This window comes from Acromyrmex echinatior, chromosome 18, assembly GCF_024713525.1.
Source record: "Acromyrmex echinatior isolate Ae372 chromosome 18, ASM2471352v2, whole genome shotgun sequence".
NCBI lineage: Eukaryota > Metazoa > Arthropoda > Insecta > Hymenoptera > Formicidae > Acromyrmex > Acromyrmex echinatior.
This window is the reverse complement of record NC_141869.1, coordinates 903313-926669: the sequence shown is the minus strand read 5'-3', so window position 1 is coordinate 926669 and position 23357 is coordinate 903313. Positions and strand designations below refer to the sequence as shown.

The 23357-nt window shown below is 36.1% G+C and overlaps 4 protein-coding genes across 7 annotated transcripts in view; 2 read left to right on the top strand and 2 right to left on the bottom strand.

Annotated features, from left to right (window-relative positions):
- Window positions 1–4: 4 nt before the first annotated feature.
- Window positions 5–1470, top strand: RpL38 (ribosomal protein L38). 2 transcript variants are annotated; one of them, XM_087415594.1, is made up of 5 exons: window positions 5–142; window positions 790–824; window positions 1003–1063; window positions 1151–1273; window positions 1399–1470. In XM_087415594.1, exons 2-5 carry the CDS (start codon window positions 822–824, stop codon window positions 1437–1439), a joined length of 228 nt encoding a protein of 75 aa, XP_087271720.1. In that variant the 5' UTR covers window positions 5–142; window positions 790–821; the 3' UTR covers window positions 1440–1470. The 2 variants fall into 2 exon arrangements, with proteins under 2 accessions (XP_087271720.1, XP_011062038.1); XM_011063736.2 differs by lacking the exon at window positions 5–142 and adding an exon at window positions 493–621.
- On the bottom strand, window positions 1459–5216 carry LOC105150564 (uncharacterized). The gene is made up of 4 exons (XM_011063735.2): window positions 4676–5216; window positions 3035–3296; window positions 2630–2948; window positions 1459–2545 (listed from the first exon to the last, which is right to left on the bottom strand). The coding sequence occupies exons 1-4, from the start codon at window positions 5048–5050 to the stop codon at window positions 2518–2520; spliced, it is 984 nt and encodes a 327-aa protein (XP_011062037.1). The 5' UTR covers window positions 5051–5216; the 3' UTR covers window positions 1459–2517.
- Window positions 5217–6881: 1665 nt separating this feature from the next.
- LOC105150562 (tektin-B1) lies at window positions 6882–11652 on the top strand. The gene is given in 7 exon segments (XM_087415595.1): window positions 6882–9039; window positions 9041–9151; window positions 9387–9644; window positions 9716–9889; window positions 9981–10203; window positions 10346–10569; window positions 11077–11652. Coding segments are annotated over 7 exon segments (1284 nt in total). The 5' UTR covers window positions 6882–8947; the 3' UTR covers window positions 11279–11652.
- Window positions 11653–13012: 1360 nt separating this feature from the next.
- Window positions 13013–23357, bottom strand: part of LOC105150561 (uncharacterized) — a 62976-nt gene continuing 52631 nt past the window's right edge. For all 3 annotated transcript variants that reach the window (XM_011063732.2, XM_011063731.2, XM_011063733.2), the window contains 2 exons: window positions 22695–22754; window positions 13013–17040 (listed from right to left, as the gene is read on the bottom strand). In XM_011063732.2, coding sequence (XP_011062034.1) covers window positions 16847–17040; window positions 22695–22754 — 254 coding nt within the window. In that variant the 3' untranslated portion in view covers window positions 13013–16846. The remainder of the gene's footprint in view (window positions 17041–22694; window positions 22755–23357) is intronic.

The window sequence follows — 23357 nt, the reverse complement described above, 5'->3', positions numbered from 1 at the left end:
CCGCGTGTCCTACGTTCTAATCAGCTTGGCTCAACTCTAATGACTCGATGTGAAGTCATATAAATATAAGTGCGACGAAAACCGGAAGCAAGAGAGATATCTTGCGATTACTGACGATTATAAACACGCGGATCTGCTTACGGTCTGTTAATTATTTCCTCTGTATACAAGTTAATACGAATGAGATAACTGAAAGAATTGATGAATCAAATTTTATATATAAATGTCTATATGTCATTAGATTTGTACCCACTAGTATCTCAAAATAACTGTATTCGTCGACATTAACCTCTTTTGTTGGAATGTTTCAACCTTTCAAATTGTGAGCAACATGTATCCTACTTTACCGATGAAACAGCCGATAAGAATTTAAAATTTTTCATGTAAATGTGTTCTGATAGTTTTGTCCATATCTGTATATATATTATTTCCGTCGACATCTGTATATATATTATTATCCATTTTTTTTTTGAGAAATTATTATACAGTTTGTCAATTTCCCATTTCGAATTTAATTGCTGATTTGACTTTGACTTCCAAACTAACCTAAACTGAGTGATCCCATCGTATCGTTTCTTTTCTTTTTCCTGAACGAGCGTGCGAGATCAACGTGCGTTCGAAGTAAGATGTGTCTCTGAATTTATTTTGTATCCATATCGTTTGCATGCATCGTGTACCGTTTTTTAACACGTCGTTTCGCGTTCGCTCGAAAAATCACGTTGTTTTATATATCCTGAATCATTTTGCGTTCTGTTAAGTGTTTCTCATTAAATTTTTATTCCATTTCAGGTCCATCTAATTAACACTAATCGCAACAAAATATGGTGAGTAAAGAAATATTTGCCGTTTAACCTCGACATTTTGCACGTTTTTGGATAACGCATAAAAATTTCACTGTTTTATCTTATTATGCGTGTGTTGACAAGCTAGATTTATCATCATAACCTCTCTTTTTCAAAACAAATTTCAAGTTGATAAATGCGTCAAAAATATTGTTTTCAGCCACGAGAAATCAAAGAGATCAAGGACTTTCTGTTGAAAGCCAGGAGGAAGGATGCTAAATGTAACATATTTTTATTAATTCAAAAGTTTCTTCTTTCTTGAGTCTCATCTTATATGAACGTAATTGATTCTTCTGTTCTTTCTGCAGCTGTAAAAATCAAGAAGAATGCAGACAATGTCAAGTTTAAGGTCCGCTGTTCTCGATTTTTGTATACCCTTGTGATCACAGACAAGGAGAAGGCTGAGAAACTCAAGCAATCCTTACCACCAGGTAAAACATGATTTTTTTCATGTTTAAAATTGACAATCTTTTTATCATTTATAATGCTCCTAATTGTACTATTTTAAATAACAAATTTACAAGTAAGTTTCAATGCAATATGAATATTTTTTTAGGTTTACAAGTAAAGGAAGTAAAGAGGAGTGAACGTGTGTAAAATGATTAAATAAACGATCTTTTAAACATGAGTCTTTCTTTTAATTTCCTTATTCTAGAGTTATAAGAATTTCATATTGCGTTTCGACGAAGTAGCAATTTACTATTTGTCTTTTTGTTAGAACATGAATGTCCTGACAGCTCTTTTTTTTAAAAATATTTCTCAGGAAAAGATATACAAGTGCACTCCATATCGCTTATCTTAAAATAATATTATGTAGTGATAGAAAAATTTGAATTAATAAAAAGAGCGATTTTAAACGCAACATAATTTTTCCTGATTATAAATTTGCAATTCACATCTTAATTGTAGTACAGAATAAATGCGACATTAGTCGAATGTGACAACTTAATTATTTTTTTTAAAGAACACATTTGACACAAATGTCCTACCTTTCTTAAGCATTAAATGAATAAAAGATCAACTTGTGTCGATTGCATCGCTTAAGAGGAAGAAGCTATGATAGATTCTAAGCCTCTTTTTTTTATCTAAACGTATACGTCAAGCGGGAAAAATTGTTTTTTCTATTCTTAAGTGCTTTCTCTTTATAACCAATTACAAGATTAGAAGTCAGAAATTATATAATTTTTCCCCCTCATGTTATACACTTAAATAATTTTTTCCTCACATTATACATTCAAATAAACCTATTCTTTTACTACGTCAAAATTTGCGCGCACACACGTTCATTAATATAAATATCTTGGAAACTCTTTAGTCTTTCTGTATTAATAAATATACATGTAGGTGTATATGCTGATTAATTTTTTTGTCTTATTTATACGGACTCTCTTCACTTTCTCGAAAAAGTATGTGCATACCTTACATACTTTTATTATTGTAATAGCAAATTATTCATATTTTGATATATTTCTTTTTGTTTCCCTTTCTTTTTTTTTTGAACCGCCTTCCATTTTTTATTGTAGAACTACGAACTATATATATATATATATATACACACATACATGTATATATATATATGTGTGTGTGGTGTGTGTGTGGGGGGGGTGTGTGTATATATATATATATGTATATAAATTTTGTTTGAATAAAATAAAGATTGGGGTTTCGATATTCTTCATTCATCACATTCATGATAAGTTGCCCTGCAAAAAAGTTTTCATTTTTAATACAATGTAATTAGAATATATAATAATGGATATAATAATCGATTAGAAGTAATGAAGTACCTTTGTTTGTCTTTATTACGTTTCGATAATCTCCTTCCACGGGGTTGTGTAGATAATGTGTACCGTTTAGTATGTACCCGATTTGTTCTGAGTTCCCGCATTTCGGAGGTCTTCGCTTTTTCTAACTTTTCCATAAACTTTGCAATGAGTTCTGGACAATTTAGATTTCTCTCCGGTTCCCACGTGTCATCAGACACACTGAATCCTTTCCATCTGATTAAAAATTCTTTTGTGCCATTTTTCTTAAAACGTACCTCTATTATTCTTTCGACCTCAAATTCCTTTGAGATCTCTTTTTCTTCTCCACTATTTTCTTCATCTGGAAGAAAGATATAAATGCATAGGATTATTATTTTCATAATAAATAATATTTCAAAATAGATTACAAATAATGATATAACGTACCAATTTCTTCTGTTTCTTGGATTTGTTTCTTGGGAATACTTCTGGAAGATCTTTTAGATTTCTCTGTCTTGACCGGTTTTGATAATTTAAATTCTTTTTCTTTCTCTTTATCTTTTTCCTCGGCTAAAAAATCTTCTATCAACTGAGAACAATTCAAATCCTTTTCATTTTCCCAAGTGTCGTCATTTTCCCCGTAACCTACCCATCTCACCAAGAATTGTCGACGGCCTTTAATGGTACGAACATTGATGAGCCTTTCAACCTAAAAAAAAAAATTTTTGACATTTTTAACAAATAAGGAAACAAGTATTTGAAGCACCGTCTACAATATGCAGAATAAACTTAGTTAAGTAAAAGTAAAAAAATTGATCAATCAGAGTCAATTATTCTTTTCACATTTGAATGTGATTGGTCAATTTCTTGATCTTACTTTTTACACCGCAGCTCTGCATATTATGTTACAGACAACACATTAGATTTTCAATGTCATAAAAATGGATTCAGTACTGAAACTATTCAATGCAGCTAAGTAGCAATTTAATGTGATTAGTTGAATCTAAAGGTAAGAACCAATCACATTGTTACTTAGCCGCTTAAAGAGACTAAAACTGTCTGTATTACCGATTCAAGCTTATTCTAAAATTTACTGCTAGTACTGAGTCTAGAGTGCACGTGACATAAACTATAGATTTTCAGCACTGACAGTAAATTTTGGAACAATCTCAATAGGACTTACACACGTATGATTTACATATCGCTACACACTACATCAATATTGTACGCACACGTACAAGTTTCTACCTAATCTTTTATATTAAATGTTTAAGCCTAATTTTAAGACCACAATATTATTTGTTCATGTAACCTCTAGTTCAAAATTGTTTTATATTGTACATACATAGCATAAAACACTTGTATAAAACAAATATTATTGTCAACAGAAATCGATAACAAAACTGTAATTTTCTAACTTTCCTTCGCTTGTGACATAAAGTCAACCGATTTGGACATTATCGTTATTGGTTGTATTTTAATTGTGGTAGAAGAATTTTTACATCTCTAAAGACAGTTAGTAAAATACTAATATTCGAAAAATAACTCATAAAACAGACTTTAGGATCCCCTTAATGAATAATTGTTGTATCGCATTATTATCATTAATTATTAATTATTAAATATCTATGTCTTATATTATACAGAAATATCTAAAATTCACAGACAATTGAAATACAATAGTAAGAAAATAGTTAAAACCTTAATTTTATAAATCTTTATTTTTAATATTTTTTTTTTTTTTGCAATCAAAGAATTTTTGAATATTCAATACAATTTGTAAAAAGTTCGTTAATCATTCCTGTTGTTAACTTCATGTATATGGCGCGCATTTCTTTCCGCGCGGTAATATTTGTTGGCTGGAAAAAAGATGATACGCGATTGACCGATGATATTCGTCGTAAACAATGATAAACCTATCCGAAAATCAATTACTCGAAAATTGAAATATATTTAAACATAATAAAAAGGAAATTCAATTATTTTGTGACAATTTTCAATCAATAAGTGATTTACTTTCAATTTAAACGTAACTAGCGTTCTACGACGCGAAGGTAGGAAAATGTTGCAAGTAAACACCCGCCATACCTCATATTCGTTCTCGGCGTCGAACTTGTCGCGGGCCGAGGTAGACGCTCGCTGGTCTTCCTTCTTTCTACGCTTATTCGGTGACTGTTTCTTCTCGCCGTTTTCCCGCTCTTTCGGTTCTATCGTCGCAGAGTCATTATCAGAGTTTACATCGTCGTTCGAGCTCGCCGCCGGCTTCTGCACCGATGCACCGCGCGACGAGCGTCTCTTCGTGGCGGACTTTTGCGCGCTGTTGTTCTTAGTCTTACCGGCCTGCGTCTCGTCGTCGTTGTCGTTGTCGTCACTGGCCGCGCGTGCGTCGACATTTTCTTCCGGCTCGCTATCGCTCGCCAGTTCAGATTTTCTATGCTTGTTCTTCATACCGAGCCGTCGCATAATATCTCTCACGGTGCTGTTAGCGTGCAAGCAGACTTTGAATCTTGACCGGTCCTACAATTCTCTTGACAACTATCTCTCTTTACTATCACCAATGGCACCACTCGGCCTCTTGCTTCTTCTTCTTCTCCTCCTCCTCCTCCACCCTCCTCCTCCTCCTCCTCCTCCACCTCCTCCTCCTCCTCCTCCTCCTCCTCCTATTCTTCACCACCCCCTCTTCAGCCCCTTGACGTTTTCTCTCGGATTCTCTCGCGTTCCGCTGGCCTTCCCCTCGCTTGCAAGTACCAGCGAGAAGGTAACAGGCCGACGAATCGCTTCCCGCCGCGTTCCGAACTACTGCAAGAAATTTTACCCTCGTACTCGGCAACAATGCGCGCGCATTTCAGCTTTTTACCCACAATACTCGCGCCTCACGCGAGTACACGCACACCCGTACACGTCCGTGTATATTATCGTGGAGTACCGGCACAATACAGAATTGACGAATCCGAACGAACGCTCTTCGGGCGGGACTTTCATGCGCATGCGTCGAATGCGTCATCGATCACGTGATCGACAGACCCGTATCAAGACGCCACGCAGAGGCGTCCATTTTTGGGATCCGTTTACGGTTAAATTTTGTTACATTTACGTTAATAATATGTCACAAAACGTTACTTATTCTTTTTCATCACGGGGTCTATAACTCATTCTTTATTGCAGCTATTATACTACGTGATTGAAACAATATGCGCACTGCATGTCGAGATAAGCTCCGATAACAGCCTGTTCTATTTTTATCTAAACTTACTCGTACGTATTCTTTCCTCCCTTTCTCTCCAGTTGGAAAAAAAAGAGAAAAGATGAAGCGTGCAAACTCGGCTAAAAAGAATAGACCTGATGGCGATCTTTGAACCGCAGATCGAGTGTAGTTCGGACAAACCGATCAATCTTCACGGTCCTGAAAGATCGATATCATGTACCTTACGAATTCCATTATCATTTTTGACACGTAATTTTACTGTTAACTACATGAAGTACCGTTAGTTTGTCTCTCCGTGTAAGATTAGCTGAAATCGGTAATTTACATAAAAAAAAATCGATTACGGTCAACGAGTTTTGTCCTAACTAGAAAAACATGTTGCGATAACATCGAAATGGCATTAAAATGAACAGTAAATGACTGAAAAGTAACTTTTAGTGAGCATTTTGAAATCATTTTGATGTTATGATTTATGCTTTCCAATTAAGGAACATACCAAATTAAGAGAGACTTCATTTTGACGTCATGAAAGTTAAAATGATATTTTATTATAAAATTTGACTTTATTGACGTTAAGAGTTAAAATAGTCATTTTGATTTTGTTGATTTTTGTATTCTTTGAGTTAGGTTAATGAAAATCCTGCAAGTAGCAGAGTCGATTTTCAGATTATCGATTTTAATTATCAATCTCTGTATTCAATTTTAATAAAGCTGATGTATTATTTACGAATTAGATTTGCTTATTTTTTTAGTGCCTTGCACGTATAAATGCAAGTTCCGAGGAATATATTAATTGATTTCTAAATTGACCTACTTTTTTTCTTCTCTCGGACGCGACTTAAGCAATGCACATAGGTTCTTTATCATTGAACTTCTTGCACGGTTTATCATTCCCCATTCTTTTCACGTTGGAGAGAAAAAAAGGAGAAACCATATACAAAAAGTTCAGCTAAAAAGAATAACAGATCTATGATTTGAACGACCTGGTTGTATTTTGATTTTTTAATGTCAGCGACATGTAATCACTCCTAATATTTATTCGCTTTATCCGCCAATAAGTACTCCTACATTTTCTTTTATGTTGCCGAAACTGACAGAAGCTATATATCGTCTACTGGATTGACTTCCGGTTGACTTCCCCTCATCCCCGTGATGAGTAGGCCCTATATTTACCGTTCGTTTCAATTACACTCTCTGCACTTTGTTTCTTCTCCTTTTCTCTCCCTTCGAAGCTCAACATATGCATGCTTTCTTTGTTTCCGACGTAAAAAGTACAGAAGAGTGTAGTTGAAACGATGCCCATTTTACTTAAGTGCGTCGCAATAAAGCTTGTCGAGAAGACCGTATGACCTTTTTAGCGAATTGGTGAAATTGCTAAATGAATAATGAGTCGCTGTCAATCGTCGTTAACGCGAAACAAGATTTCGCTCAGGACGCAATCGATTCTAGGCTATAATTCTACTGTACCTTTAAGAACGACGTCTCTACCGCTGCCGGCCTTTACGTTAGACGGCCATGTTGATCATGGTTATTACCGGAAGACAACAGTGCAGTTTGAATTCGTCATCGAATCGATATATATTAAATGGCGGCACACGAATTTTAGCTGATTCACGATAATGTGAGGCGACGCCCCCTCCCCCCCTCTTTTAAACTCATTGCTTTCATAATTAATCGCGGTGTCCGTTCTGATATAAGAAATTTGAAAATAAAAAAACAAAGAGCAATTTATTCAAAAGCACTGGAGGCACCCTCTTTCACGTACGTCACTTCAAAGATCGAGTTTGGAGGTCGATTGTGTATCTTGAAACGAGGTGAAAATTACAAAAGTGAGCAAATTCGCTAGATGTATATATGTGTATGTGCTGACCAAGAAAATTATAAATATTTCAGTAAATTTGCATACTTTTTTTTGTATTTTTCACCTTGTTTCAAGATAATCGATCCTCTGATCCTAAGAAAAAGCTTAAAGAAATATTAATTTAAAAAATTAAATTCGATTTTGATTCTGTTAATTTTTTCAAGGCATACTTTCGATCGATCGCATTCAATCCTTCAATTGACATTGACTTATTGGCAAAATTATTACTGCGGTAAAAAATTTTTCATATATGAATATGTATTAATATGTATAAACATACGTAAATATTCATACATGTATATTGTATGAAATATGTCCATACATGTTTATACATTCCTCTCTTTTATAAAATTACTTTTTAGTGTAACAGAAATAACAGTAATAATGTGAAAATATAAAAAATAATTAAAAGGATAATTTTTACACTATTTGTTTTAGAAAATATTTAAAACAAAATTACTTATGTATAATTATATATAAAATTATGCATAATTGTGTATGATAAAAATTTTTTACATTTTTCCAAACTTGTTTTTTTCTAAAACGGACAATGGGAAAATTATTCTTTTAATTATTTTTGATGATATTTTGATTTACTATTATTATTTCTATTATAACACTAAAAAATAATTTTACAAAAGAAAGAGGGATATATATGAACATGTATGGACACATTTTATACATGATTATACATGTTTATGAATATTTATGTATGTTTATATATATTTATACATATTCACGTATGAAAAATTTTTTATCGGGCATGATAATATTAACTATACTATAATTACACTAGAAATACCCATATTTTTTATTAATTATAAAAAATATCAAGGATCATAAATATTGTCATGAAAATAAAGAAAATGATGAAAAATATTTCAATATAAAGAACACAATTATTAAAAAGTCCAAATATTCCAGAATGATATCTTTTACATTAGAAACATAATATTAATCTAAAAAATAGTAATGATCAATTATGATTAATTATGATCGGTATTTCTAATGTTGAAGAAATATCATTAATGGTTTATTAAACTAAAGCGAAATTTATTAAACTTCGCATCCGTTGTTCAAAAAGTATGTTGAAACTTCGCAATAACACACCAATTTCAATGATTTCGATTGCCTCGCTGCTCTCGCCTTCTGTCGTTGTCCTGACAACGTTGCGATCAAATCGTTTATCCAATTCGCGACTTGTAGAATAATATCTTTTGCTTCCTCTTTCCTAATCCATTTTCTTTTCATCCGACTTCGTTTTCATTTGTTGTTCGTCAAATGAATTCTTATCATGGCCAAATTTGTGAGTACTTATGAAAAACCTCTGCCTCATATCGGTCTGTCGGATTGATACACCAAACAATGGGAGCTTCGACAAAACTCGAAAAAGATCCGAGGCTTGTCGGCTATGCAATTCGAGCAAAACCACTCGTTCCGAAGGGAACGTGACAACGAAATGGGACACCTACATAAACGATGCTCGAATAACAGACAGGTGACTGCAAGTACTCTTGACAAATATTACAATTAATCTATAGTAAAAATTCAAACAGATCAAGCCATGATAATGTCAAAATCGTTATTGATTGGAAAGTTATTTTTGGTAATCATCTTGGAGCTATTTTGATATTGTAATAACTTGCTTTGCATAGGAATAATAAAGTTGCAATTGATTTCATTCAGTTACTTTTTGGGAAATATACATCTCCAACATAATTTTGTCTCGTCAGAGTGTTAGAACTATCGAGATGGAAGGACATCCTCGATGACTTGCTGCAAAAATTATTAACCGAGATACGCTTATTAAATGACGAGAAAGCCAACACACAGAAGGAACTTGAAAACATAACTCATCCTCTGCGTATCGCCAGCGAATGCATCTCAATGAGGGACTGCCGTAGAGAAACCGAACTCACGTACGATGAGGCTGATATAGAGTTGAAAAAGGAGCTCCGCTTGATCGCAAATATTCATGAAGAATTTACCAATTGATCAAGCTGATATATGTCATAGAAAGATAATACATTTCCTTTTCCTCTATTCCATTCTTTTCATCTGCTAGAGCACAGACCGCATGGGAAAAGTTAAATTGCTTGGAAGCCCTTAAATTTAGGCTGAGCTTGAACATAGAGGATAAAAACGAAACTATTAGAATAGACAAGGACAATCTCGAATTAGATCCCACTTCTGCAAATATAAGTTACAAATCGAAAACATTAGTCGATAAAACAAGGTACAAAATTTCCTTCTCTTCTATTTGCTGTTTCTGTCCTGTAATCTTTATATCATCAAAATTCGTAACTTGTCTCTTTCCATTTCAACAGGTCAATCACGTACGAGGTTTGGTTGGACCGATGTCGTTGTTCCAAGTTGTCTGCCGAAAAAGAATTGAGTGAATCTTACAATTTTCGTGAGGCTACACGTGTAATGAGGGAACATGCACTGAACGATATTAGAGCTCAACAAGACGCAACAGATTACACTTTGAGGAAGAGAATTTATCAAACGCAAAAAGGCAGAAATGAAATGGCGTGGCAGAAGCTCAAGGTATATATGATCGATTATATTTCTCCAAATTTTAATAAATTTTCATGAATATATATAAGAATAAAAATAAATCAAATAATGAATTTGACAAATACCAAATATATGATAAGAATTTGTTCCTATCTCTTTTTAATGTAAATAGATACAGAAGGAAATGGAAATGTTGGGAAAAGAGATAACCCAGTTAGAAGCAACACTGATGAATAAAATAGGCGTGGTAAAATGTGTCGAAACGCGATTGGAAAACCGAATTTATCGGCCTGGCTCGGAACATTGTAAGGACGATGTGGAATCAGGCTTGAAGAAGGAAGCCTTGCAATTAAAACAGACTGAAGAAGATCTAATTAAAATGATCGAGCATGCAAAGTATGTATCTTATATTGCTAATTATTACACGCATTCTACAATAAGCCATAAATTAGAAGCTGGAAATTGACCAATCACAGTCGTCAATTTCCAATTTCTAATTTATAACTAATGGTTTATTGTAGAATGGCCATTAGATTCATCAACTGCATTCGGAAGAAGAAATAGCTTTACAACTGTTATAAGATTCTTTAATTGATTACATATTTATATCCATTTAGAAATTAAGGACCATAACTGAATTGACTAACTAAAAGTACATTAATTTTACATTCAATATAATACATTGTATTGCATAATGGTTATATTGCTGGTGGTGAAATTAATGTTATGTTACTTTTAGTTGATATAGGCTGGGAGAATTATATTTAAAAAATCTTATAATGCATACGCACATGCACACATACATCTACAGTTGCAAAGCTGTTTTTTTTTTACTAAATACAGTCATTAAAATTATTTGCCATTTCTTTTTCTTAAGTGCAAGCTTTAAACTTAATTTTCTAGAACAAGCTACAATAGTCTGGAATCTTTGCTTAAACGGATCGACAACAATTTGGAAGACAAACAGCATTCTCTGAACACCGACGTTATGTGCCTGGACATGAGAGCACCACTAAAAACAGGAGACAGAGCGCGTTTACCTAATGAGACGAACCGTAATATCGTATTGTCACACATGGAGAAAGAGATTCCGTTGGAATCTTAACCCTTACAATATCATGTTCAATTTGATGCCTCATTTCTACCATCTTGAATCATTAGAACCCGTTCATGTTTTCACCTATTTAAAATAGTTCAAGAAAATCTTTAAAATTTCACAAACATACATTCAACTTTCTAGAACAAATGTTTAAACTTCATTTTGGAAAATAAAATGTAGAATACGTTATAATTATTGAAAGATTCATAAGTTAGGAAAAAGTAAGGAATCACTCGGTCACTAAGGACTCATAATAATTGAGCACGGTTAATTCAACTGCCCCATTTCTAAAATATGATTTTGTAGACACTGTCTTTAATGCTTAAAAACTTGCCAATCTCCATCTTTGTTTAAATATATTACGCAAAAAAAAACAAGAATTTCGATTGAAATTTGATAAATATTAGGAAGTGTTTGCAATACTGTTTATTCAGATATAGTGAACACTACGGTCACATTGTATGCCTTCCAACTTCCAACAAGTGACACAAATGACACGGTGTGTCACAATGGATCATTACATCATTGTTTGCCAATGTTAAACAAAGGATGCTTTCCAATTGCAATATTCCTAGACATTTTCATGCACACGGCGATACAAGTTGCGTGTCCGTTATTGTCGACACATCTGTACTCAGTCGAGGGCTGTGTAAGCTTGGTTTTCTAGTGACAATTATATGTTATTAACTGCGGTGGCTATAAATAAGGTTGGAAGATGTTGAGTGGCCGGCACTTTTACTTTTTTTTATTTAATATAGGCGGAAAAAGCCTAGGCTACATTTAAAGGGGAAAAGTATAGGCTACATTTAATCTAACTCTATTTGAAACGAATCTCAACCATAGTGTACACATTGTTCCAATTGAATCGTGCACAATGATACACTTTGTGCATTCCTGTGTACATTTGTGTTAAGATATGTTAAGCAATTGGAAAGCACCCAATGATGATTTGATTACTGTCACACTGTGTCGCTTAGAAGGCATACGTTATCTTCTTCTTAACAACTGAATGACGAATTCGATTGGAAGCACTAGTGCGCATTTGTTCATATTAAAGCTGTTGTACATTAATTTAATTTGAATATAAAAGTGCAAATATTTCGAATAATAAAACACATAATTACCTAATAGTACAATAAAATGATGTATTGAGTATCTCAGGATTTAATAGATTTTTATGTTTATGTATAAACATATCTTTACATTATTTTGTGTATGCTGACTTTAATATGCACTGAATGCGTCCAATCAAATTCGCTGTAATTGAGAAAAGAATAACGTGACTTTAGTGTTTACCATATCTGGATCCATGCTATTGCAAGAACTCCCTTTTGTCAGCTTTATAAACCTAATCGAATCTAACCTTACACATAAAAACCTTACCAAATTTCATTTTCCATTTATATCTTGAGAATCATTCTCATGTATATTTTTTTTTACGAATCCTGTTGATTTCTGAAAAGAAAATTTATATTATTTAGAAGAATTATAATTGAGAAAAGATTTATAAATTTATGAAACCTGACAAAACCATATGTCCAGGCACGATAAAATCGATTGAAGTAATAGACATCTGTCGATAACGTGTTTGAGCAATTCTTGATGTTAGATGTCGCCAAAGCGCAGAACAGACGGTGCTGCCCTCTGTGTGGCAATGAAATCACGGAAGTGGGAGGGGAGGGAGGGGGAAGTTATAGAGGAGGTCAGAAGAGGGCACTAGTATATTAAAATTGCGACTGCTTACAGAGAGATATACTATTTCGCATATATTTAAATTACACAACACACAAATTACAGCGTAAACATTATAGACAGACTGTAAGAAGTCGAGAATAGGAGGTGCGTACAAATTTGATTAGCGCGCTTCGGAGCGGGCTCGTCGACTCTATTGCTGCGTATCTGCAAATGAGGTATATTTCACATTTATATATAGTAATCGTAAAGTTGATCCAACACGCAGACAAGCGGGACAATCGCTATTAGCAAGGGAAAGATGAAGGAGAACGAGATGGAAATGAAAAGACGGAGAGAAGATACGAGGAGATGAAAGATCTCACACAGCATACTTCATCCGAGAGACATCCTGGGAATATTCTTAGAATGATATCTTCTGGACATTTTTAGGAATACGTCTCGTTTCATACATGATGTATCATTTTGTCCTTTAATAATCGGTAAACAACAAGGATAAAATAATACATCATGCATCACGCGTAAAATGGAACGCACTTCTAGATTTTATCCTTGTTGTTTAGGAATATTAAGGAAGAACAAAATTACGCATCATCTGTGAAGAGAAACGCACCCTAGGACTTCCCTTAGAAGTTTGTACTGTATGGGAAGATCCACGACACGTTGTAGGCAATGAAAGAAAGGACAGTAAACGACGATGACGATAACGACTCGAGGGAATCAATTTGGAAGAATGCGGTGACGAGATAGGCGGATAGACAGATATAAATAGACACATTACTTCGTTTTCCGTCTAACGTTCGTAACTACGTAACTACATAACGATTCGATCATTTAGTTATTATAATGATCGCGCGTTGTATACAAAGCGACGACTACGGACAGAATTTTTGGCCTCCTGCGCGCGCTCCCGAGGTGGGACATGCTTGTTGTGCTTGTATCGGAACGTAACGGAACGTCCAGATACGCGAAATCGCTTTTCGCCGACGCCTCTCTTTCTCCGCGCGTCAGGGACGGATGTGAACTTTTCGAGACCTGAAGCTGGATAGTCCGGTTTCCTAGCGATAACGTGTTAAAAAGAAAACAAAAGATACATCTTCGTCTCTACAATTTAAAATATTGATTAATATTTTGAAACAAAATTATATCTTTCACTGGAGTGCTTAGATATCGGGCCAAGTCTTTAAACATTGAAAATACCAATATTTCTTACTGACTGAAAGGATCAAGTGCGAGTAAATTACTATGAAAATAAAGAAAGCGAATATTTCATCAGTACAAAGAACACAATTATTAAAAAATCAAAAAATTTCAGAATCCTATCTTTTACATGGGAAATATAATATTATCTAAAAAATAAATACGATTAATTACGATTGTTCTAATATTGAGTTGCATCAGAAGAATCTTTGAGAATGGATATAAAAATCTTTGTAAGTCTCTCTGACGAAACTAACCAACATTACAATCGACTTTATTTTTTATGTTTCATTTAATCCGACTATTAGTTGTCTTGGTCGAAACAGTCCTAAGGTCATAAAAAAGTGCTATAAAAAAAGAAAAAGAAGGGGACAAATCTTTGGATAGATTCTCTTGATAGAAGCATTGCTTGCCAGGCAAGTAGTTATTAAAGCGACAAGATTAAAAGATAATTAAAAGAGAGATAGCAAATATTATTTTAAAAAAACCTCACTATCGAGGTCTCCATCCGGAAAAAAATGTTCCATATATAATTATATAAAAAATTGACATATTTTATATACAATTATATATAATTAAATATAAAATGTCCATGTATACACAACGCACAACATTTTTTTCCGGGCAGCAATTTACAAGATCAAAAGCTTAAAAGAATTCATTGTCTCCCACGTGAATCCATCCCTGACTATCGCTACAAATTTCGTCTCTTGCATTTTTGCCGCAGAGCGCATGGTTTTAGACGCGAAAGGGTGTACATACATGCACACACGCCTTTTGTGCGAAGCACGGTGAACAACGAGCGATGGATCGGATCGAATCGATCGGAGCACGCGTGAGAACGAATTATTCCCGGCCCATCGCTTCGCGTAATATACAGATAATATTACACTAGCTACATGGCTATCAGATGCGTATCTTCTGCTTTTTCTTGTATTTTTTTTTTTACACGTATACACAAGCGCATACATATAGACTACCGCGCGTGTAGAATACGCATATAAATACACACTCGCATATAACACACGGACGCAACATTCGCCCACACATACATACACGTGCACGCGCACATCGACCGCTATAAGACATCTTATCTCTTCAAGACTACGCGAATTTGTACATAAGGCATCACGATATCGTGTCGTTTCTCACATACGAACGTGATAACGGCAAAGCGTGATACTCGCTCTTCTATCTATCTGTTTCTGCTATCAAGGAGGTTCGGCAAATATCGGGGCGAATTTCGCGTTAGCGACGACTATCGAAATGATGATGCGCGCGGCGCGAGACGCGGATTAAGCTTCTTCGACTCTTAAGCACGATCGTTTACACATCAAACAGGATATCTCGAGTCGCAGCCAGCTTCGAGATAGCGATAATTTCGAGATAGCGTTGCTTTAATCTGGCAAATCATTTCTCGAGGGACTCGACGGCGTCATGAGATGACGACTCGTGTACAGCTTCAAAAAATATATGAATGACGATAGCGGAGCTGCCGTTTGTGCGACAAGTATGTGATTGAATTTTTTAAGTAAATAAGAATATGTAGAAAAGATTGTGAGGGAGAAACACGTGCATGGGAATGAAAAAATTCTTATTATCCGCGAATGCAAATATTTCGATAAAGTATCAAAGGTAAACGTTTGGAAATGAATGTAAAAGATTGGTAATAAAGAACCTGCCTTTTTTAAGACGCGTGTTTTCGCTTTTACTTTCCAAGAGCATTGGCTTCACTTCTCTTCGCATAGACTCGGGCCCATCCGTCGGTGTGAAGTTACGCTATAGTTAACTAAGAAGAACGGGGATTGTATTATCCCTCACTCGATCCGTGAGTGAGTATACAGTACTATGATGAAATATTTCCTCGCGATCACCACCCACACCGAGGATGTATTTCATCATGACTGCTTAACCGAACAGTAGTGAGCGTAACCGAAGCGATCGAGCCGAGATGGCTTCGTTCGAGACGCTTCGAAATACTTCCCTGATATGTATATTGCGAATCGGGATCGACGATCGGGCCTATAGCCGAAACTATAGCGGAATAATCATATATATCGAGGACGATGCAGCGAATTCAATTGCATCGATGATTGCGTAAACGAACGTGAGTCGAAGGTGCCTCCGCGGATCGAAAGTCAATTTGAAAAGATCCGCTAAATTCGTGACTCTCTTTTTGTGACAAAAACGGAATGACGTATGGAAAGAAATGTAAAAATGTAAATACATGCAATGGCTGCATTCGGAAGAAAAATCAGTTTCACAATTATTGTAAAATTCTCTAATATAATTGATTTTTCCCTTGGTTCCTCATTAGATCTAAATCCATATCAATCAATGTCGAAGAATCTTACAATAATTGCAAACCTGCTTTTTCTGCTGAACGCAGAATATACATATTTGCAATACAATGTCATAGATATCGCTCCATTTAGAAATTACGATAATATTTGTGACGATAAACAGTTTTTTTTTTTCTTAATAATTTCTACACGGTTCTAAACTCTCGATGTTCTCCAACTAACAGTTTCGTAAAGCTCCGCGCCTCGAAGCCTGAATGGCGAAAACCACGCAGCGCGCGTCCAACACAGGTAGTCGAGAATGAACGGGAAGTAAAGAGAGGATCTCTCTCTCTCTCTCTCTCTCTCTCTCTCTCTCTCTCTCTCTGTCCACGTACTCTCTTCACTTGGTGTGTTGCTTCGGGAGATGCCGCTTCATGTGCAGCGCGAGATGATCGCTCCTGGCGAAGGAGCGCTCGCAAACCGCGCATTTAAAGGGCTTAGCCCCGGTGTGCTTGCGGTAATGCCGCGTCAATTCGTCGCTCCTGGCGAATCGCCACTCGCATTCCGGCCATTGACACTGATACGGTTTCTCGCCTGAAACAGCCAACAAGAGGAAAGACATAAGTGAAAACGTGCACAACGATGCGTGTCTGAGAACGATCGTATAATAATTATTACGACTAATGAGCTGTTGGAATCACTGATTTATTACACTTATTGAATGATTAATTCTTAAGTAAAGATATAACGTGGATAATTTGATTTGTCACTTAATCATTCTCTTCCGAGATATACTCGATTTCAAGAGAGTTTCATTAAATCCTTGATTTCTAATCTATTTTTTTTTTGTTTCTATATGTTTCGAGATACAGTAGTCTTTGTGCAATCGAGTCCTTTTCGCCTATCATTCTACACGAAAGTGCGAAAGCGTATATAGCGTATATCGATATATATGGGGAAGTTTAATCGGTGCGACTCGTACGTCTCACGAGCGAGAAAATTCCGTTCGAGTTTCGAGACGGCGGCGACCTATTAGAGAACAAAGCGTTGCTCTTTGTGAGATAGAGCCGCGGGATGCGGTATACTTAGGTGTATATACCCCGTCGCGCCTCTCAGCTGCGAGAGATGCAGCACGGTGTGACCTTTAACTGTACCTGCATGCCGCAACACGCTCACCTGTATTCTAGCGCAATCGCCCCGGACCGCGCGCGAGTATAAGCGACCGGCCGAATGCAACTGAATGCAGCATTGCAACCGGCTAATGCGAACCAACATGCCCGCATTCCGCTCAGCTTCGCCGATTATCGAGGAATATGCCTTCCTTATTGTTGTTATTATTTTACACGCGCCTGTGGCGTATTATCTTTATAAACGGGATTGAGAGCTCACGCGCGATGAGTGACGTTAAAATTTACTGGATGCTCAGGCCATCGGAATATGGATACGCAATACGCAGATCGGACTTGGAGAATTGACATTTAGAATCAGAGAGAGAGAGAGAGAGAGAGAGAGAGAGAGAGAGAGAGAGAGAGAGAGAGGATTTAAATCGTTAAGTCGAATATATAGTTATAGCCGAATTAATAAGAAAATCAAAGAATACCTATCTATCTAGTAAACACAAATATAACGTACGTATATATACACGTTTTTATATCTCTGTTATATGACGATTTTGTGTATATAACTAAATGTTAATAATTTCGCACTCAATATAAATGCAATATATTAGGTCATTAAAAAAATATCCGCGGTTTTTTGTTCAATTTTTGAATGAAAAAACCGCCGATACTTTTTAAATGACCCAATATGTAACGGTTGAGTGCGAAATTGTAACATTGATGTTATACTTTTAGTAAAGGCCAGAGTGCATACATAACGCATAATGCATAAGGCATAAGAAAATCAACCAGTCAGAGTCTTTTATCTCGTAGAAAGGAAGGAAATGAAGGACTTTGATTGATTCATTATGATGCCTTATGCGTTCTGCGTTCTGCAAGATTCTGTGCTTCCACCCTTTAGCTGCAAATCAATGTGATGTCTTTTTGTCGGATAATCATTAGTCCAGCGGTGTTATGCTACTTATGCAGCTTATGTCATTTTGTGTGTGATAGCCCTTAAGGGCTTCACACATGAAATGCATAACAGAGTATAAGCATAACATAAGACTGCTGGACCAATGAGTATCTAACATAATGTCGCCATATTGATTTACATAAGATGCTGTGTGTGAAATTCGTCCCTTTAGTATGAATAATATAATATGAAAAACAGAAAGACAAAGGGTTAAGATTGAATTTTAATCTTAGGCTCGTAGCCTTCTGTCTTTCCGTTTTTCAAAATATATTGAGCCTTATTACTATTACAGTTTAATATAATATATATAATCGCTACAATCAAGAACTAGAAAGTGGATCGTCGAGTCAGATTCGACAGATTCGCTTTGACAGGACACTTCCATAATCCTCGAAACGCATCTCGCGCGTTTAAATTACCTACGCGATTCATTGCGATCGAAACTTTAAATATCTCCTACCCCAACAATCGCCTCTTCGAACCGTTCGCGAATTTGATCGCGACGAAAGATTCTTTTGCGATGCGCGAAACGGTGAGTAAAGAAGCGAGTGCTAAGCGAGTAAAAGCGACCGAGGCGAAGGCTCGACGGGGGATCCGAGGGAGGAGGGAGGAGGGAGGGCGAGCACGCACAGAAGAAGAGAAGAAAGAACTCGATAGCTGAGAGATACACCCACGCATCCTTCTAGCTCGTTCCTGTTCCTCTCTCGTGCGCCGTAGGTATACGGCATACGGCATACTGTAGGAGACGACCCTAACCGGTCCTCGCCGCCACGCCGCGCCGCAGAGAGTTGCATTCAGCGCTGCAGCATCACGTCGCACCGTGCCACGCGACGCACAGCCCGAGGAACGGTACTACTATCACGAGCGCTATCCATTTACGGTATCGCGCGCGTTCACGTGAGAATTCTTCTCCCTCGGATCTCCGCCGGCGAGAACGGCGAAATTTCCTCTCGATCTGTCGGCCGACATTGGCAGGTTCATTCCTATTTAAACATTTATCCTGCTGACAAATGATTTCAGAAAACAGATTTTTTTTTATCAATAACAATTTATGATTATTGATTTATTACCCGAGAGTAGTCATTTTTTTACTCGTAAATGATTAGCTGAAGTGTTTTTATATTCTAATTAAAATCACTGTTATTGATAACGTATTGTATACTTGATTGTTTTTTTTTTCTAGTATTTGGAAACGTTATGGATATGGATTTAATTTTTTGAAAAAAGTAAGTAGAAACTATAAATGAATATTAAACCGAATAAGTAAGTATAGCTTATTATGATAGTATTTAAAAAAAAAATGGAGATTTTAATAAATTAATATAAATTAATATATCTTTTATTGCGGCTTTTCAATGGAATTGCATATTTAAAGTAATAAGGAAAATATATTAAATATCCATACAAAATCATATCTTACAATTTATATTTTTTTTGCCGCTAAAGCGTAAAAATATTCGACTATTCTCGAGTGAAACGTTCTAAAATATATAATCTCAAGAAAAGAATAAGAATGAATAGAAATGGAAAGTTAATATAAATATAAAAAATTTATAAAAATTATCTTCCTTTCTGCAATGATATTTTCTAAGTTTAAACTCTCGATAAAATTGATAAATGCAATGCACGTTGGAATTTACGTGGCACGAACTCTGTGTGACGTACATATTATAATATTTGCGACTTTTCGACGACATTTACGCTCAAGGCTTTTATCCGTCTTATATATAAAAGTATTTTTATTTAGAAGAAATTCTCTTCAACATTCTTAACTGCTGGAAGAAACATAAAATTGCGAGCGTGACTATTCGTATTCTTTGATTCGTGCGATATCACGAAATATGATATTGCATCACGATGTCTCCAGAGTCGATCGGTCGAACCGGTGACACCTACGGGATCTCCAGGCGTCCCCGTTAATTTTGGATCACTTTCACCGAGAGCCGGCAGCGTTCCATTCCGCGGACAAGTTGCTTTCCAAATACGCTTCCTAGCCCTACTTTGATCCAGATTTCTTCAGCTACCGGGCTTTCTCGCAATGTCTGGTTCTTGATTAATCTCTTGATGATTAATGATAGCGCTTAAACTTTGATTTCTTTCAGATCGGAAAAATATTCTAAAAGTTAGAACAATCAAGTATATATATTACATATATTTATATATACATATATATTGTTATATACATATTGTATAATGAAATATCATGAAAAACGAGATGTTTAAATTATTTTCAGTCTAACTAGAAGATAATTTAGTGATTTCTTAATAATTAAAAATTTTGAGAAGATAAACACGTATGAAAAAATGTCAGAAAATTATTAGAGCTTGATAGTTTGATTAATGACGTTCTTTCAATCAATTAATTAGGATTATGAAAGTAATTATAAATTATGTATATTTTTTTTTATGTCGTCATCACTCATAAGTCACATATAAGTCACGATTAATATAAATTATGATTATTCAAAACTATATTTATCGCGTCGACTGAGTGTCAGCTGTTAGTTATCGCATTAATTATAAAGATCATTTTCGTATAATATTAGGTGTTGGAATTAATTCGTAGCGTTTTACAAGTGATGGGAAGTACTTTCATTAATGTATTTTTTAATGCTCATGTGAAATAAATAACATTCTTTCATTAAAAACGCTACGAATTAATTCCAACACCTAATACATAATAATAATTCTAGACGTTAATGAATTAATAACGAAGTCGAACGCACACGCGGCTCGTGACACGGTGCATTCACAGCGGTGCAGCGAGGGTTCATTCACGAGTCGTCCGATAGACTCGCGCGCGAGTGGCGAGTGGCGAGTGGCGAATGGCGAGGGCCACGTGCCCCCTTCGACTTCTCCTCCACGTCGAGTCGATCCCCCCCTCCCCCCCCCCCCCGCCTGTATTCGAGAGATCGCGCGACAAATTGAAATATCCTCGTATAATCTCGCATATCGATCGGTTCTCCGTTCTAATCGATCGGCGGAATGTCGTAAGGATTGATCGACGGACAAGATGTACAAGTCGCGGCAAAGTAGCTGGTAGTAAATTAATTTAACTGGTATTGCTGGTATATATATATATATATCTATCTATGCGCGAGCGCAGAGAAAAACATGCCTATTGGATTCAAATGTCAATGGAGGGCACAAAGGCGAGTTTGAATCACTGGCGCATATATATATGTTATGGTCGCGTGTTAATTTATTTCAATGTGAATCCGTAAGGGTTACATTAGGTAACGAGATGTTTAAATCATTTTCAAATCTCGAAATTGATTAGAAGATAATTTATTAATTAAGTATATAAAAGAGAGAGAATTTCGAGAAGATAAACACGCATGAAGTGAAGGATAAAAGGATTTAGCGTGCGATTGTCTTTTTGCCTTGGTCCTCCTTGCGCGCGTTCTTTGAATCTTTTGAAATTTTATATCGTTCGACCGATTCGTTTCAAACGATGACACGGGTTTACCGCAAAAACTCACCGAGGTATCAATTCGAAAGTGGTACATCGCACTTAAGATGCCTCCGGCTTGCATTCCGCGAGAGACTGCCGCGTAGGCACGTGTGCGGGAAGCACCTCTCTTCGTCCTTTTCTCCGCCCATCTTTATCTCTCTCGCTCTTACGCGTGCGCTCCACGCGTGTGGGAAACTAGCGTGCGTGTCCGTCCAGGTAGCTACACGCGGCAGGCGGTGTTGGTGTCGCGACTCGCGTCCGTGTGTTGGCGAAGCTTGGACGTGGATAAGATGTGGGTCGGTCGCTAGCTTCGCTCTAAGCGGAGAGTCGCATACCACGAGAGCTTCGTGCGTCCCTTACCACGTTTACATATGATAGAAGCGACATTTGCGCCTTTGCGCGACACCGCACGCAAGTAATGCCAGTCGAGAAACTGAGAGATGGAAAAGAGGAGACAGAGAAAAAAGAAAGAGGGGAGGGGGGAGGGAGAGAGAGAGAGAGAGAGAGAGACGGCTGGGGACCGCGCCCTGCCCACACGCAAACGTCGACTACTCGACCTCGCGCTTTCAAACTCTTCGTCTCGCTTCGCGTAGATGAGCTACATACCTAATTACCAGAGAATACACGGAAGCCCCTCCCCCTAATTTGAACGTTCTCCCCTTTGTATTAGCAACCACGTGTACGACGTGAAACGTCAAAGTACAACAGCGTTTTCACTCACCCGTGTGTATCCGCTGATGGGCCTTCAGGTGCGAACTCTTTGTGTAGACTTTCGTACAACCTGCAAAGGAGAACAAGAAATTAGGTCGAAGATCAAAGTTAAGAGTGCGATCGAAACGATAAAGTCAAAATCTTATACGATGTTTGTAAAGTGCTTTATTAACAGAGAGTTTCGATATATGTTTTATTTTTTTAAATACTTACTTGTTAAAGATACTATTAAATTAATAACTGACACAATGATAAAAATATATTTATTGCGTATTTACTCCGATCCACAAATATTGTCAAATTTCAGAAATTAAACATTTTAGTTTAATATTTAATTTAATGTTATACTGACACTAAATAAGTCAATAGTTTTTCTTTTTTTCAATTCTTCAAAAAAAAAAAGAGTTATAGAACAGGAGTCTTAGAGCGGTATTCATAGTCCGTTCTTATTTCAAGACTGTCTTAAGAAATATCTTAAGACGCTAATATGGCCCTCTCTGATTGGTTCGTGACTTCTTGAAACTGACTACTTAAGATAGTCTTGAATATAAAATCTGATTACAAATACCGTTCTAAGACTGGTATTCATAGTCAGATCTTATACTCAAGACCGTCTTAAGAAGCAATCAGAGGACTGCATTAGCGTCTTAAGACATTACTTAAGATGGTCTTG

Coding starts and splice junctions, on each gene's coding strand:
- LOC105150564 (XM_011063735.2), bottom strand. CDS start 5,050: ATGCGACGGCTCGGTATGAAGAACAAGCATAGAAAATCTGAACTGGCG. Junction 3,297..4,675: donor ACGCCGAGAACGAATATGAG/GTATGGCGGGTG, acceptor TTTTTTTTTTAG/GTTGAAAGGCTCATCAATGT. Junction 2,949..3,034: donor CCAAGAAACAGAAGAAATTG/GTACGTTATATC, acceptor TCTTTCTTCCAG/ATGAAGAAAATAGTGGAGAA.
- RpL38 (XM_087415594.1), top strand. Junction 1,064..1,150: donor CAGGAGGAAGGATGCTAAAT/GTAACATATTTT, acceptor TTCTTTCTGCAG/CTGTAAAAATCAAGAAGAAT. Junction 1,274..1,398: donor CAAGCAATCCTTACCACCAG/GTAAAACATGAT, acceptor ATATTTTTTTAG/GTTTACAAGTAAAGGAAGTA.